At 40.3% G+C, this 12,618-nt stretch overlaps 2 protein-coding genes across 3 annotated transcripts; one reads left to right on the top strand and one right to left on the bottom strand.

The window, feature by feature from the left end:
* Nucleotides 1–1,077: 1,077 nt before the first annotated feature.
* Nucleotides 1,078–11,227, top strand: tmem181 (transmembrane protein 181). Of its 2 annotated transcripts, none has more exons than XM_046060941.1 (17): nucleotides 1,078–1,217; nucleotides 1,474–1,577; nucleotides 2,116–2,183; nucleotides 3,454–3,541; nucleotides 3,697–3,815; nucleotides 4,057–4,173; nucleotides 7,724–7,804; nucleotides 7,926–8,025; nucleotides 8,249–8,379; nucleotides 8,475–8,566; nucleotides 8,660–8,717; nucleotides 8,820–8,922; nucleotides 9,027–9,078; nucleotides 9,202–9,284; nucleotides 9,399–9,488; nucleotides 9,569–9,635; nucleotides 9,730–11,227. In XM_046060941.1, exons 1-17 carry the CDS (start codon nucleotides 1,210–1,212, stop codon nucleotides 9,809–9,811), a joined length of 1,443 nt encoding a protein of 480 aa, XP_045916897.1. In that variant the 5' UTR covers nucleotides 1,078–1,209; the 3' UTR covers nucleotides 9,812–11,227. The 2 variants fall into 2 exon arrangements, with proteins under 2 accessions (XP_045916897.1, XP_045916896.1); XM_046060940.1 differs by having other exon boundaries at nucleotides 9,727–11,227.
* On the bottom strand, nucleotides 11,203–12,097 carry dynlt1b (dynein light chain Tctex-type 1b). Its single transcript, XM_046060945.1, has 3 exons — nucleotides 11,893–12,097; nucleotides 11,705–11,782; nucleotides 11,203–11,382 (listed from the first exon to the last, which is right to left on the bottom strand). Exons 1-3 carry the CDS (start codon nucleotides 12,080–12,082, stop codon nucleotides 11,312–11,314), a joined length of 339 nt encoding a protein of 112 aa, XP_045916901.1. The 5' UTR covers nucleotides 12,083–12,097; the 3' UTR covers nucleotides 11,203–11,311.
* Nucleotides 12,098–12,618: the final 521 nt, after the last annotated feature.

Below are 12,618 nucleotides of genomic sequence, written 5' to 3'. Positions count from 1 at the left end.
TGTAGCCTCTTTTTCCTATTTGTAGTGGAGATGAGTGGTACCCGGTGGGGTCTTCTGCTGTTGTAGCCCATCCGCCTCAAGGTTGTGCGTGTTGTGGCTTCACAAATGCTTTGCTGCATACCTCGGTTGTAACGAGTGGTTATCAGTCAAAGTTGCTCTTCTATCAGCTTGAATCAGTCGGCCCATTCTCCTCTGACCTCTAGCATCAACAAGGCATTTTCGCCCACAGGACTGCCGCATACTGGATGTTTTTCCCTTTTCACACCATTCTTTGTAAACCCTAGAAATGGTTGTGCGTGAAAATCCCAGTAACTGAGCAGATTGTGAAATACTCAGACCGGCCCGTCTGGCACCAACAACCATGCCACACTCAAAATTGCTTAAATCACCTTTCTTTCCCATTCTGACATTCAGTTTGGAGTTCAGGAGATTGTCTTGACCAGGACCACACCCCTAAATGCATTGAAGCAACTACCATGTGATCGGTTGATTAGATAATTGCATTAATGAGAAATTGAAAAGGTGTTCCTAATAATCCTTTAGGTGAGTGTATGTGTTGCCTCAGCAGGGATATTACATGAGAAAAGTTGATCTACAGTTGAAACACAACTGAAAGCAGCACAGAATGCCTGAGAGCTGAACTGACTTAGATTTGTTTATATTTATATATTTTGAAATGAATTGAATTTTGTGTTTAAAGATCAAAATATCCTGGGGGAGGTCCGCCCAGACCCCCCACTCATATATCTCGGCATTGAGAATATCTTTAAAAAACTGTTTAAGGATCTTTTTGTCTCATTCTCTTGAACCTAATATCATGATGTCTATATCGCAAGCGTAGTGTCTCTTCACACCCCTAATCTGAGCCCCTATGTCCCCACCACTTTTCACACAAAGTGATGCCCTATGGACAATAAACATACATTTCTCTTCAGTCTCATATTAACATAAATGCTTAATATACTATTGAGGATGAGTTATGTGCAGTTATGTGTAATGAACTCTGTATTGAGACCATAGACTGTATATAAAAAGATTGAGGCCCTTTCCCTTTCACGCGCTCACCGCTGGCGTCACGTGACCGCGGTCCATCCTATTCGATGACGTCGCATTCCGGTTGTCGCAGACTTATGTTGTTGATACGCGGATGTGGATTCGCTGTGAGATTGTAACGTTTTTTCTCGCTACGGAGACTCCGTAACGCAAGAAATGGAGCTGTAAGTGTAACATTTGGTCCGCGGATACATTCGAGATATGGCGCTGATGTTTATGTGTGAGGAGAAGTGTTAAAACCACTGTGCAGCTCTTTTCTGCCATCTGTTACTGCTAGCATAAACTAGCATGGCAGCTAAGAGCAGTGTTGATACATCAGCACCTTTTCTACTTATGGCTCCGGTGGTTAGCGTGTGTGTGTGTGCGTGCGTGTGTGCGTGCGTGCGTGTGTTAAATCTTTTAAATGTCTCCCTGTGACAGACTGGCCCCCATGCGGCTCTACACCCTATCGAAAAGACATTTCGTCTTGGTCTTCGTGTTGTTCCTGGTCTGCTTTGCCCTAACAGTCTTCATTGGGATTGCAGGTATGGTTTAAAAAACATTTCATTTCAATTCAGCTTTATTGGCATGAATGTAAAGGTGTGTGTGTGTGTGTGTGTGTGTGTGTGTGTGTGTGTGTGTGTGTGTGTGTGAAAATAAAAAATATATATATATAAAAATAAAGTAAAAATAAATAAAACCGTAAGCGTGTGTGTGTGTGGGGTAGCAAGATCTCCCATAAAGTTCAAATCAGTCCACGTGTTTTTAGATATGACTTGTCCGTGTTATTTTTAGTAGACTAGGACATTTTGAGGTCAATGAGGATTTTACCCTTCTTCTTTTGGGGCATTGCTTTATGAAAAATGTATACCTGCTAGGGTTTTTTGTGTGTGTGATCCGTATTAAAAAATACAGGGATGTGGTTTTAAACTCAACTAAGAGAGGAGATGAGTTCAAGGGTACAATCGCATATTATATTACATAAATTACAAGAGAAATAAGAGAACAACTGAGTTGCCATTCTCCCCTGAATCAGTGCAAATACAAAAAGATTCATTCATTGTGTTTTCTTTATCTCTGCAGGTCCTAAGATTATTTCTGAGCAAGAGCACAATGGTGATCAATTACTTCTCAGAAACCTCTCTGTTAAGGTAAGATGAACATGTGTGGCTGTAATAGTAAGCAGTGCACATCAGTTCTACTTGATATGCATGCCTGGCATACTTGTAATGAATGCAATCACTTCACTTCTGCTAAAAGATGATGATGATGGCACTGTAATGCCCAAGTACATATATTTTGTTGAATATGCTTTGTACAGATTGATACTGTGAGGGACAGTTGTATCTTTTCTTTACTACTGACATTTTAGCTAGAACTATTCTGGTTCCTGGCAATTAAGCCTTTTGCCCGTTTCTAACTTACTTACATTTGATTGAATTTCCTGGTGTGTGGGTGTGCCGTTGGGGGGAAAATGGCTCAGGTCTTCTTTTTTACACATTGTTTCGTCTCATTTCTTATTTCAGCCATTTCTTTTTGTACTGAATGAATAGTGTATTACTAAAAAGTGTTTTGTCATTTCAAGGGTAAATCTTTCTGTGAAGTTACAGATATACTGATGCATGTTTAGGAGAGGATTGGTGGACGCATGTACAGTAAAATGTAATGAAATTGTAATGTTTTGTATAATTCTGTTTATAATTAATTCTGTAGACAGAAGCACATGCACAGTTAAACAACAGGCGGGTGTCTGCGGCAGCCGTAACAGACTAATATGGGCCGATATCTGGCATTTTGATATAATTGGCATCTGCCAATGTACAAAAATGTCTGCAGACACATCAGTGTGGCTGTTGTGGAACGATGTTAGCATGCTCCTTGTGAGTTTTAGCAAGGAGGTGCCCTATTAATCTAATCTAATCTAAAACCATTACTGGCTAGTGTTAAGTAGGTAGGTTTATTGTCACAATATAACAAGTTATAGAGTGAAATTGTGTTTTGTAACTCCTTTCTGCTACATAGCAGTCAATATACATTAATAAAGAATCAATTATAAAAATTGATAAACCGAAATAAACTATAATCAATGGAGTAGTGCTGAGGATGAATTAGAGTTTAAGAGTCTGATAGCTTGGGGGAGAAAGCTCTCTGCAGTCTGGTGGTGTGGCAGCAGAAACTTCTATATCTCTTCCCAGAAGGCAGCAGGGTGAACAGGCTGTGGCTGGGGTGGGTACTGTCCTTTAGTATCCTTTGGGCTCTACGTAAAAATACATATTGTAATACTGTAGAGAATAATGTAATTGAATGTCTTCATTTCTGACTAACTGTACCTCGCTCACACCAGTCACATTCTGAAATGTACAACAGTAATTAACTATGAATTATTAACGTATTAATGATGTTATTGTATTATGTTTTCAGACTGGGCCCTTCAATCTAGTTTCTCCACCGCTCACCACCTACAACCAGCAGCTATGGCTAACCTGTGTAATGCAGGCTGAACACAACGGTAAGACCACAGAAGGAGCTACAGATGTTCACAATAACAGTTGAATGTTGAGGGCGTCTCTCTGAAACACCTCAAACAGCTCTCTCTTTTTATTGCTTTGTAAGCAAACTTGGCTTTGGTTAATAGCAACATGTTTTTACTGCCGTCTGTGTCAGCGGGAGACTTCCAGCAGCCTTTCGAGATCAACGTTGAGCTAAAGGGAGTGATGCAGGACGCCAGTGTGATGCACATCAACAACGTGCACCAGAAATCACGAACGCTACACTGCGGGGCTGTAAGTGTCAATCACCAACCCAGCCACCTTCCTCTCCCGCAGTATGCTGGATTGTCATTAATCATTTAGTCAGGCAGCAGCAACCAGCACAGCAGTGTGAGTTTATGAAATGCCATTGACGATATGAAATGAGGTTGCCGTGAGTAAAGGATTGGATTTGATCATCATGTTAGATAGTTGATGCATGTCTGTTTGTTGACTGAACCGTCAGTGACGCTGTGTGTTTTGTCTTACCTTACAGAAATGTGATGAGATCATTGTGCTCCATCTGGGCTATCTGAACTATACCCAGTACCAGGTCGTGGTCACCTTCAAAGGCCTTGAAAATATCACATATAAAATCAATGTCAAGTTTGTGGTAAGCGACAAACACTTGCAACATTTGTCTTCCAGCTCATAAAACAAACTGTGGGATATTTGTCTTCTCATTGCTGCATTGGATTTCTTATTTCTTTTTTCCAAATCTCTTTATCTCAGCGGTCAATCACGGCATTTTTTTATCATTCACATTTTTATTGCGTTTTATGGGAACAGAGAAAAGAAAAACAGAAACGGGACAGATAACGACCACTGAAGAAACAAAAAAAAAGCAGACAAATAAAAACACACACAAAGGGCAAGCATTGGACTAACTCATCACCATACTAACTCTCCCATATCATCACACCAGTAGCTCAAATGTAGGGCTGCACGATTTGGAGAAAAAGTCATGTTGCGATTATTGTGGACAATGTACATCTGTCTAATGCAGAGTCTCTATCCACAACCTGGAGGAGGAACTGTACCTGAGTGTATTAAATAAAGAGTATAATGTTTAGTTAATAGTTTACTGTTAGTATAACAATAATACTCTACATTCATTATAATTTCATATGATAGTTTACCATTTTACCACTAGTCGAATATTAAATCCAGTTATAGCTGTTTCATTTCTGTGGGTTGTTTTTATTTATTTAATCCTTGAAAAGGCTCTACATTGGTCTTTAACTTGTTAATGCTAAGTACTAACTTGTCAATAATCATATTGTTCAACATTTAATGATTTGCTGTAGCACGTCAAACATTTTTTAATGTCCCGCCCAATCCAGGCTGTGATTGGTCGGTTGACAAAAAGTGACTGACAAGCACATCGGTGTGAAAAGTTGAACATGTTGAAAAACAAAAGGCACCGTTACAGCTAACTTTAAATGGCCATCGAGCCAAACTCAAACGTTCTTTATTTTCTCCCAGTTTTCTTCTGCCTTACCGTTTCAGCTGCAGACGATGTCTCTCTGTCTCTGTAACAGAGTGACCAGAGCATCGGCATTTGTCTCGCTGCTCCGTTGGCACATCCGACTATGTTTTGAACGATAAGAGGCGGGGCGGGGAGGAGGATTACGGTAGGCTGTTGTCCTAAAAGTTACTGGCCTACTGCTCATAAATAATTTGTCTCATTGCACATAGGCGTATGTGTTTTTAGGGGCACATGCGAGAGCCCGGTGTGGGCGGAGATAATGAGCAGAATGCAGCGCACACAGAGAGCGTAACAAACACCTTTTGTGTTTTATTAAATTGCACGCTTTTTGCGGTTATGTAAACGCACATGACGACATCACGATTGAGATTGCGATTAGATTAATTGTGCAGCCCTACTCAAATGGCAAGTATTCTGTCATTATCATCATCATCAATATGTTTATAAAGATGTGGGTAAGTCCCAATGAGCTTCTGGACGCTATTCACATACACAATAGGAGGGCAGTCACCACGTCACTTCCGTTCTGTGCCTTTCCGAAACTAGACCCTCGCCACTTCCACTCAGACACGAAGTGAACTCTGTTCGGAGTCACCCTCACAGCCAAATCGAGGGGTATTTGATCCAACTTACCCGCGACAACTTTCGGACAAACTACCCTCTCCCCAGCATAAATAGGATCTGACGTTACCGCTGCACTCACTACTATAATATGTGTATTATAAAAAAACAGTTGTATTGTTTTTTTAAAACACAATATAACCTCTGAGCTACGTTGTTAACCTGTGAATGGTGATATGAAATGTTAGTGTAGTTTCTGAATTTAAAAATCTTACATGTTAACCGGCGAAGTCACTCGGAACTCACATTGAAAGAAAGGCCCCCCATGGTGCAGCAAAGGGTGTTACACACCTTCAACAAGCCGGCATCGGTGCTCACTGAGCATTTGAGGGTTTAACAACCCACAATCACTCCGCCCTCGTTGGTTTCGGATGCCACTCAATGTGGCGGACCCTCCGCTTGAACGCGCAAACGGAGTGGAAGTAGGTAGGGAGAGGGAGGAGCAAGCAGTTTTGTAGAGGCCCAGGGCTTTTCTCATTTCCCAAATTTCTGTCTCCTCGATCCTCGAGCGTGTGACCCGGAAATCGATCTCAGCACGCCATCTTGAAGGACATCTCAATTCTTACATCGAGGAGCGAGGATCGAGGAGGCTTGCTGGAGGAGCTATAAGTGAGGATACATCTGTGTATCCTTTGCGGAAGTCTTTTCAGCCGCTGTGATGTTTACAAGAGGCGTGACAAGCAGCTGGACCAATCCATAGCCTGAGCAGGACGCTGCAGTGTTCCTGTTGTTTTCATAAGATGTATCAGTTAAGCCTGTTAAAAAGAATCAAATGCGCGATCAAACGTTCTGCCCTTCATCGTTTGTGTAGCGCCTCATAAAGCGCTGTTCTAACCGCATTCCTTAATGTCATTTCACTATGATATCACTGATGTTGTTATTGTTGAATGTGGTGCAGGATTGTAAAAATGAACAGTAAATAGCAGCTGGATGAAGCGTCTCCCCAGTGACACTGTGCACATTTACGCACGAGCCACAGCAACACAAATTAATAATAATAAATCTCCCGACACGCCGACAGGATCGGTCAGGATCTGGTGTTAATTCATGTTCTGTGTTCTTCCACACATCCAAAAGGTCTCACACAGAGTCCAGTTTCATACAGTAGAAGTGTTTGAAGTAAAGCAGCTGTCCTCCTGATCAGTCCTGAGCTCCATCAGAGTCTAAATGTGGATTATAGAAGCTAAAGTTTAATTCTGTTTCCTCTCTCTGTCCTGTCAAGTTTATTACTGCAATTTTTTTCTGTTTTGTCCCACGATATTTGCTGTGACATCACTGCACGGATGGAAATGTTTAAATGACTGACAGCAGCCGTTCTAATCATCAAAGTAAATCGTTAAAGAAAACACTCATACATCAATATAACACACAAGAAAGAAATCGCCTGGAAAGCTACAGGGACCGGTGGAGGTGGGGGTAAAACGTCCACGCAGATGCTGTTCTCTAAATGTGATAAAATAATTAGTTGGTGGGGGGCAGGTGGATGATTTATGCGTATAGGCCTAATAAGTTCCGTTAATGTCCGAGCCGATCCGTGCATCACACCAATTCAGCTGCTATAATCGTGACAAAACAGCTGCTGAAGTCAAATTATTAGGCTGTAATATCAACCAGAGCATTCAGCACTGATCTGTTTCATGTTTTAATAGCCTAATAGTGCCCATGTAGTCTGCACGTAATTCCAGCAGTAGAGTCCTGTGATGACAGCTGTAATTGGGACTATATGAGATAAATGTTAGGCTACTGTGTCATTTTGTAAAGGGACTGATGATGAAACTAGCTAACGTTATTTACTTGTTATGGATTGTTTGAGGAAGTCTGCCGGAAGTTAGGTTTGGGCCAGAGTAACGCACATGCACTGTTTGTTTATGTTGTTACCGCTGAAAGCGTTTATATGCGAAAACAACACCAACATTATCAAGTGTGAATTATACCATACTAGTCTTCCCTCAGACATCTTAATAGTGACCCATATATCCATTACAGTTAGCTCAATCCCAGCATTTTAACTCTTGTTGATTCTATCCCTTTTCTTCTCTCTGTCTTTCCTCAGTGGAAAACGTACAATCCCACTTTCTCGCAAGTGGAGATCTGGTTCCGGTTTGTCTTTGTGGTGTTGACCTTTATGGTGACGGTAAGAGCACAGATAAACCTTTAAACGTGACAGTGAAGACAAGATAACTAGTGTAAATCAGAGACTTAAAACTGACACTTAACAAACGCAGGACTAACATTTCTTTCTCTGCGTTTCCCAGTGTATGTTTGCACACTCACTGAGGAAGTTTTCTATGAGGGACTGGGGCATAGAACAGAAGTGGATGTCTATCCTGCTTCCTTTGCTGCTACTCTATAATGGTGAGTTTCCATATTACCTCTCCTCAGGTCATATTTTTACCCTTAACTTATTCCTCAGGTAACACACTGGCTTCCCCAATATGTCACCTTTAAACCATTACAGCCTTAACGTTCACAGCCAAAGAAAGAACTGTGGTTTGATGTGTCAACGGCACATGTCCAATTTCAAAGAAGTTCAACTTGAAGGTCAGGTATGTTGCTTATTATGTATTTTCTGTTTCAGATCCATTTTTCCCGCTGTCATTCCTGGTGAACAGCTGGTTTCCAGGGACGTTGGACACTTTCTTTCAAGCTCTGTTCCTGTGTGCCCTGCTTCTCTTCTGGCTCTGTGTTTATCATGGCATCAGGGTTCAGGTGAGTCAAGTAGAATGCTTAAACTTTAACGGCCCCCCTCTCCTTTTTTAGGTAGGCGAATCTTGTTTCATGTGTTTTTCATGTTGCTTCAACAGGGTGAGAGGAAGTGTCTGACGTTCTACCTGCCTAAGCTGATCATTGTAGGTCTCCTGTGGCTCTCAGCGGTTACACTGGGGATATGGCAAACGTGAGTCTGACGTCGCTGACCACTAGCAGCCTGATTCAAACTGTGAATTACAACAGGGTTGGAAATATCTCCTCTCCTTTTCTGAATTTGCAGGGTTAATGAACTCCAAGACCCTACTTATCAGTATAAAGTGGACATAGGGAACTTTCAGGTGAGACTGTTAAAAAAAACAGAGTAAGGTTGGTCTGATGAAGTAGCAGTGTTTAGTCCTCCATTTTCCCAGCAGTTCCGTAAAGTCTTTCTTTCTCTCTAGGGCATGAAGGTCTTCTTCCTGATTGTAGTTGCCCTTTACATCCTCTACCTGATCTTCCTGATCGTCAGGGCTTGTTCTGAACTCAAGAACATGCCTTACTCAGGTATCACAGCATACCACCCCTCCTTGCATTTCCTTTCAAGTCAGTTCCTTTTACTATGATAGCATTAATGCGCTGTGTTAATGCGCTGTGTTTTCGATCACTAGATCTCCGGCTCAGGTTTTTGACAGCGCTGACATTTGTGGTGCTTGTTATAAGGTGCGTTTTTTAGGAAAATACAAAAACTTAAAGAACCCCCTTTGTGTTTTTTATTTGTTTTTTTTAGAAGGCCCTTTGTGGTTAATTTGGTTTAATTTGATCCTGTTGCTCTTTCTCCTCCAGCATGGTCATTCTCTACCTGAGGTTTGGTGCCAAGGCTCTCCAGGACAACTTTGTCGCTGAACTTTCTACTCATTACCAAAACTATATCCTTTCAAATGATATTTTATTTCAACTGTGATTTTACTTACATATACATTGTGAGATGGCATGTTGACGTGTTAAGTATGTGGGAAATTATTCCTTAATTCTGGACATACCAGCTGAATTTCTGTCATTCTATGGCCTACTCAACTTTTACTTGTACACATTAGCATTTGTGTATTCTCCCTCTAAAAATGCCCTTTATGGTAGGTAATGCAGCACAATTTCAATGCAGTAGGTAATGAATTCATTTCTCAACCTAACTGGTTTTGTTTAATTTCACCAGACTCCCAGCTGAAGGATAATCCTGCTTTTTCAATGCTAAATGACTCAGATGATGAAGTAATATATGGGTAAGTGTAATTCTTAATCCTTCCATTTTTGGAAGTAGTATTCAGTGTGAACTTGCATAAACCAACTGATGTTTTCTTTGTCTTTACAAAGAAGTGATTATGAAGACATGCCTTTACAAAACGGACGCGCTATCAAAGCAACCGCCAAGTACCAGGATGAGAGCGACAGTGACTGATGGGATCTTTGACTGGCATGTCTTCTTTTGTGTCCCTGTTGGAAACTGTGAGAATACATCAACCTGTCGTGTGTGTGTGTGTGTGTGTGTAAATAAGGAGTACTCGCTTGTTAATACGAAATCATATACTGTTAAGTGTACATAAATATATTTTTTAAAAAAAAGGGTAAGTTCCATGTCTACTGAATGTATTGTACTTTTACTGAAAGTTGAGGCATGTTGCCACTCAAACTTTTTTCTTCATTGTTTATGCTTTCAGTCTCATTGAAGACAAAGGAAACAAACACTGATGTACAACAATTTAATTTTTGTAAACTTTTCTCATAACCAGCGTTTATACAAGCTGATCGGGAAAAGTGCCAATATTGATTAGGGATTTTTTGTGTGTGACATCAGCTATTTTTAATGCTTTCTGTTGAACCACTGTTGTCGCTTTATATTTTGTCGTTTTTGTCCATTCCATTCCTCTCTCTGGCGGTCTGAGCTTAATGAGATGGCAGATATGTGGCCAAAGCTGGGTAGCTTTATACTGGCGGTTAGAAAGTAAAGGAAGCTTATGCTGCAGCAGCCCTAAGTGCACTCCAACAGCAAATTGTGGCTCATCAGCACTAAAATAATTGATAAACGGGGAATTCCAGTGCCATAGCAGTGTTGGCTGTTGACAAACTCTCTTTGTCCTCAGACATTTATAAATAACAAATAAATAAAACAAAGGGAGCCTTAACTGGACTAGATACCACTCCTCCTACCAATTCTTCCCTTGGAAAGAAGCTTTGGAATTGCACTTGATTAATAATAGTATTTATTTTGCTGACAACATTTGATACTGTATTATCTGACTACATGGATGGATGTATTTTGATGGATTGTGTGGATTTTACAAAACTTAATGTAAAAGGACTACCGATCTGAAACATTTCTTATTGCAGCACAGAGTAGTTATATCATTGGCCAAATATATTTTGCCTTATGTAGAACATTTCATTTTGAATAATCATTTTTTCTCCTGTAACTTTCCTTATATTGCCTACAATGTGAGACTTGCTGCCCTCTCCTTTGTTTTTCAAGGCTGGAGCTTATGGACAAAAACAGCCAAAACAAATGTGCTTCTGTCCTTAACAAATAATCTCAACATGTATTCTAATCTAGATGGTGCCTTGTCTTTACATAACTGTTTTCTTCTAAATGGGCTGCAGTCTAAAATTTGTAAATGCTTTGACAGAAATGTACATTTATTTTGTTTCAGTGTGAATGTAGCTTATGGTTGTTAAATTGGGCTGTTGTGGTTCGTGATATGTTGGAAGTTTTTGCAATTTTTGTTGCTTTGAGATAAAAGCTGTACATGTAGCACTCTGTCATTTCACATGTAAATAAAGCAAGTATACACTTAATAAAAAAACACAACAGTTTATTTAATATATAGCTATCATTACATACTGGTTCTCAAATATGTAATAATAATAGTATACATTTCAAACACTTCAGGTACAAGTAGTTGATTCAGATGCCCAGCCCAAAAACATTGACGATACAGTACATGGACTTGTTCTCCCATCTCACTGCACAACTTCCTGTTGGGTGTAATAAACAATAAATTAAATCACAGTACTTCCACATTTAAAGCCAGTGACAAAATCCTACAAGTTTCTGACCGCTGACCACTCAAAAGCTTGAATGAAGCGTTTATTTTAAGATGGCTGCCTTGCTCAAGAGCACACTGATAGTTGGTGACAGAAGAGAAGGCATTACAAATTCACATCTCTACCGCTTTTGGTGCTTTCTCTAATCATCTATTTACATGATAGTCATGCAAACTGTGGTCTTGAAAACATAACTTATAGTACCACTCATACAACACATAATAGATTTTTCAAAAGCTGCGTGTAAAGTTACCATCAGTAGAGTTGTCCCAGAAGCATGCGCTGGCTGTTTGCAGACCTGCTCCATTTTTCTGCATGATGATACAGGTTACTGTGGGAAAAGACAAACACACATTGTCTTTTAATATCAACTTCAGAGCCCAAGAACAATGAGAATAGAACTGCTTCACTAGTTAATATGACTGACAGCAGTGTACATACCAATATATTTGAAAGACTTCCCTAGCTTGCTGAGTTGACTGAGGCACTGCTCCACTACGCTGGCGGTCCACTGGTTCACTCTGCTGTGCTGGTAGGCATTTCCTCCTATTGATGCTTCTACTGACTTCAGAGACAAAAAGTGGTGTTTGGTTGAAAACTGATAAACCCACTCAATGGTAACGTTATACATTGTAATGCTAATACAAGTCAATCGTACAGTACAGTGGGTACGGAAAGTATTCAGACCCCTTTAAATTTTTCACTCTTTGTTTCATTGCAGCCATTTTCCAAAAATCAAAAAAGTTCATTTTATTTCTCAGTAATGTACACTCAGCACCCCATCTTGACAGAAAAAAACAGAAATGTAGAAATTTTTGCAAATTTATTAAAAAAGAAAAACTGAAATATCACATGGTCATAAGTATTCAGACCCTTTGCTCAGTATTTAGTAGAAGCACCCTTTTGATCTAATACAGCCATGAGTCGTTTTGGGAAAGATGCAACAAGTTTTTCACATCTGGATTTGGGTATCCTCTGCCATTCCTCCTTGCAGATCCTCTCCAGTTCTGTCAGGTTGGATGGTAAACGTTGGTGGACAGCCATTTTCAGGTCTCTCCAGAGATGCTCAATTGGGTTTAAGTCAGGGCTCTGGCTGGGCCATTCAAGAACAGCCACGGAGTTGTTGTGAAGCCACTCCTTCGTTATTTTAGCGGTGTGCTTAGGGTC

This window comes from Micropterus dolomieu, linkage group LG10 (assembly GCF_021292245.1).
Source record: "Micropterus dolomieu isolate WLL.071019.BEF.003 ecotype Adirondacks linkage group LG10, ASM2129224v1, whole genome shotgun sequence".
Classification (NCBI taxonomy): Eukaryota; Metazoa; Chordata; class Actinopteri; order Centrarchiformes; family Centrarchidae; genus Micropterus; species Micropterus dolomieu.
This window is presented reverse-complemented; position numbering and strand designations above follow the sequence as displayed.

Bases quoted from the DNA above. Each gene is read 5' to 3' on its own strand.
- tmem181 (XM_046060940.1), top strand. The intron at 1,578-2,115 runs GTATGGTTTAAA...TTATCTCTGCAG, and splicing joins AGTCTTCATTGGGATTGCAG to GTCCTAAGATTATTTCTGAG. The intron at 9,079-9,201 runs GTGCGTTTTTTA...TTTCTCCTCCAG, and splicing joins TTTGTGGTGCTTGTTATAAG to CATGGTCATTCTCTACCTGA.
- dynlt1b (XM_046060945.1), bottom strand. From the start codon at position 12,082: ATGTATAACGTTACCATTGAGTGGGTTTATCAGTTTTCAACCAAACAC. The intron at 11,783-11,892 runs GTATGTACACTG...CTTTTCCCACAG, and splicing joins GAAGTCTTTCAAATATATTG to TAACCTGTATCATCATGCAG. The intron at 11,383-11,704 runs GTAACTTTACAC...TACACCCAACAG, and splicing joins CTGGGACAACTCTACTGATG to GAAGTTGTGCAGTGAGATGG.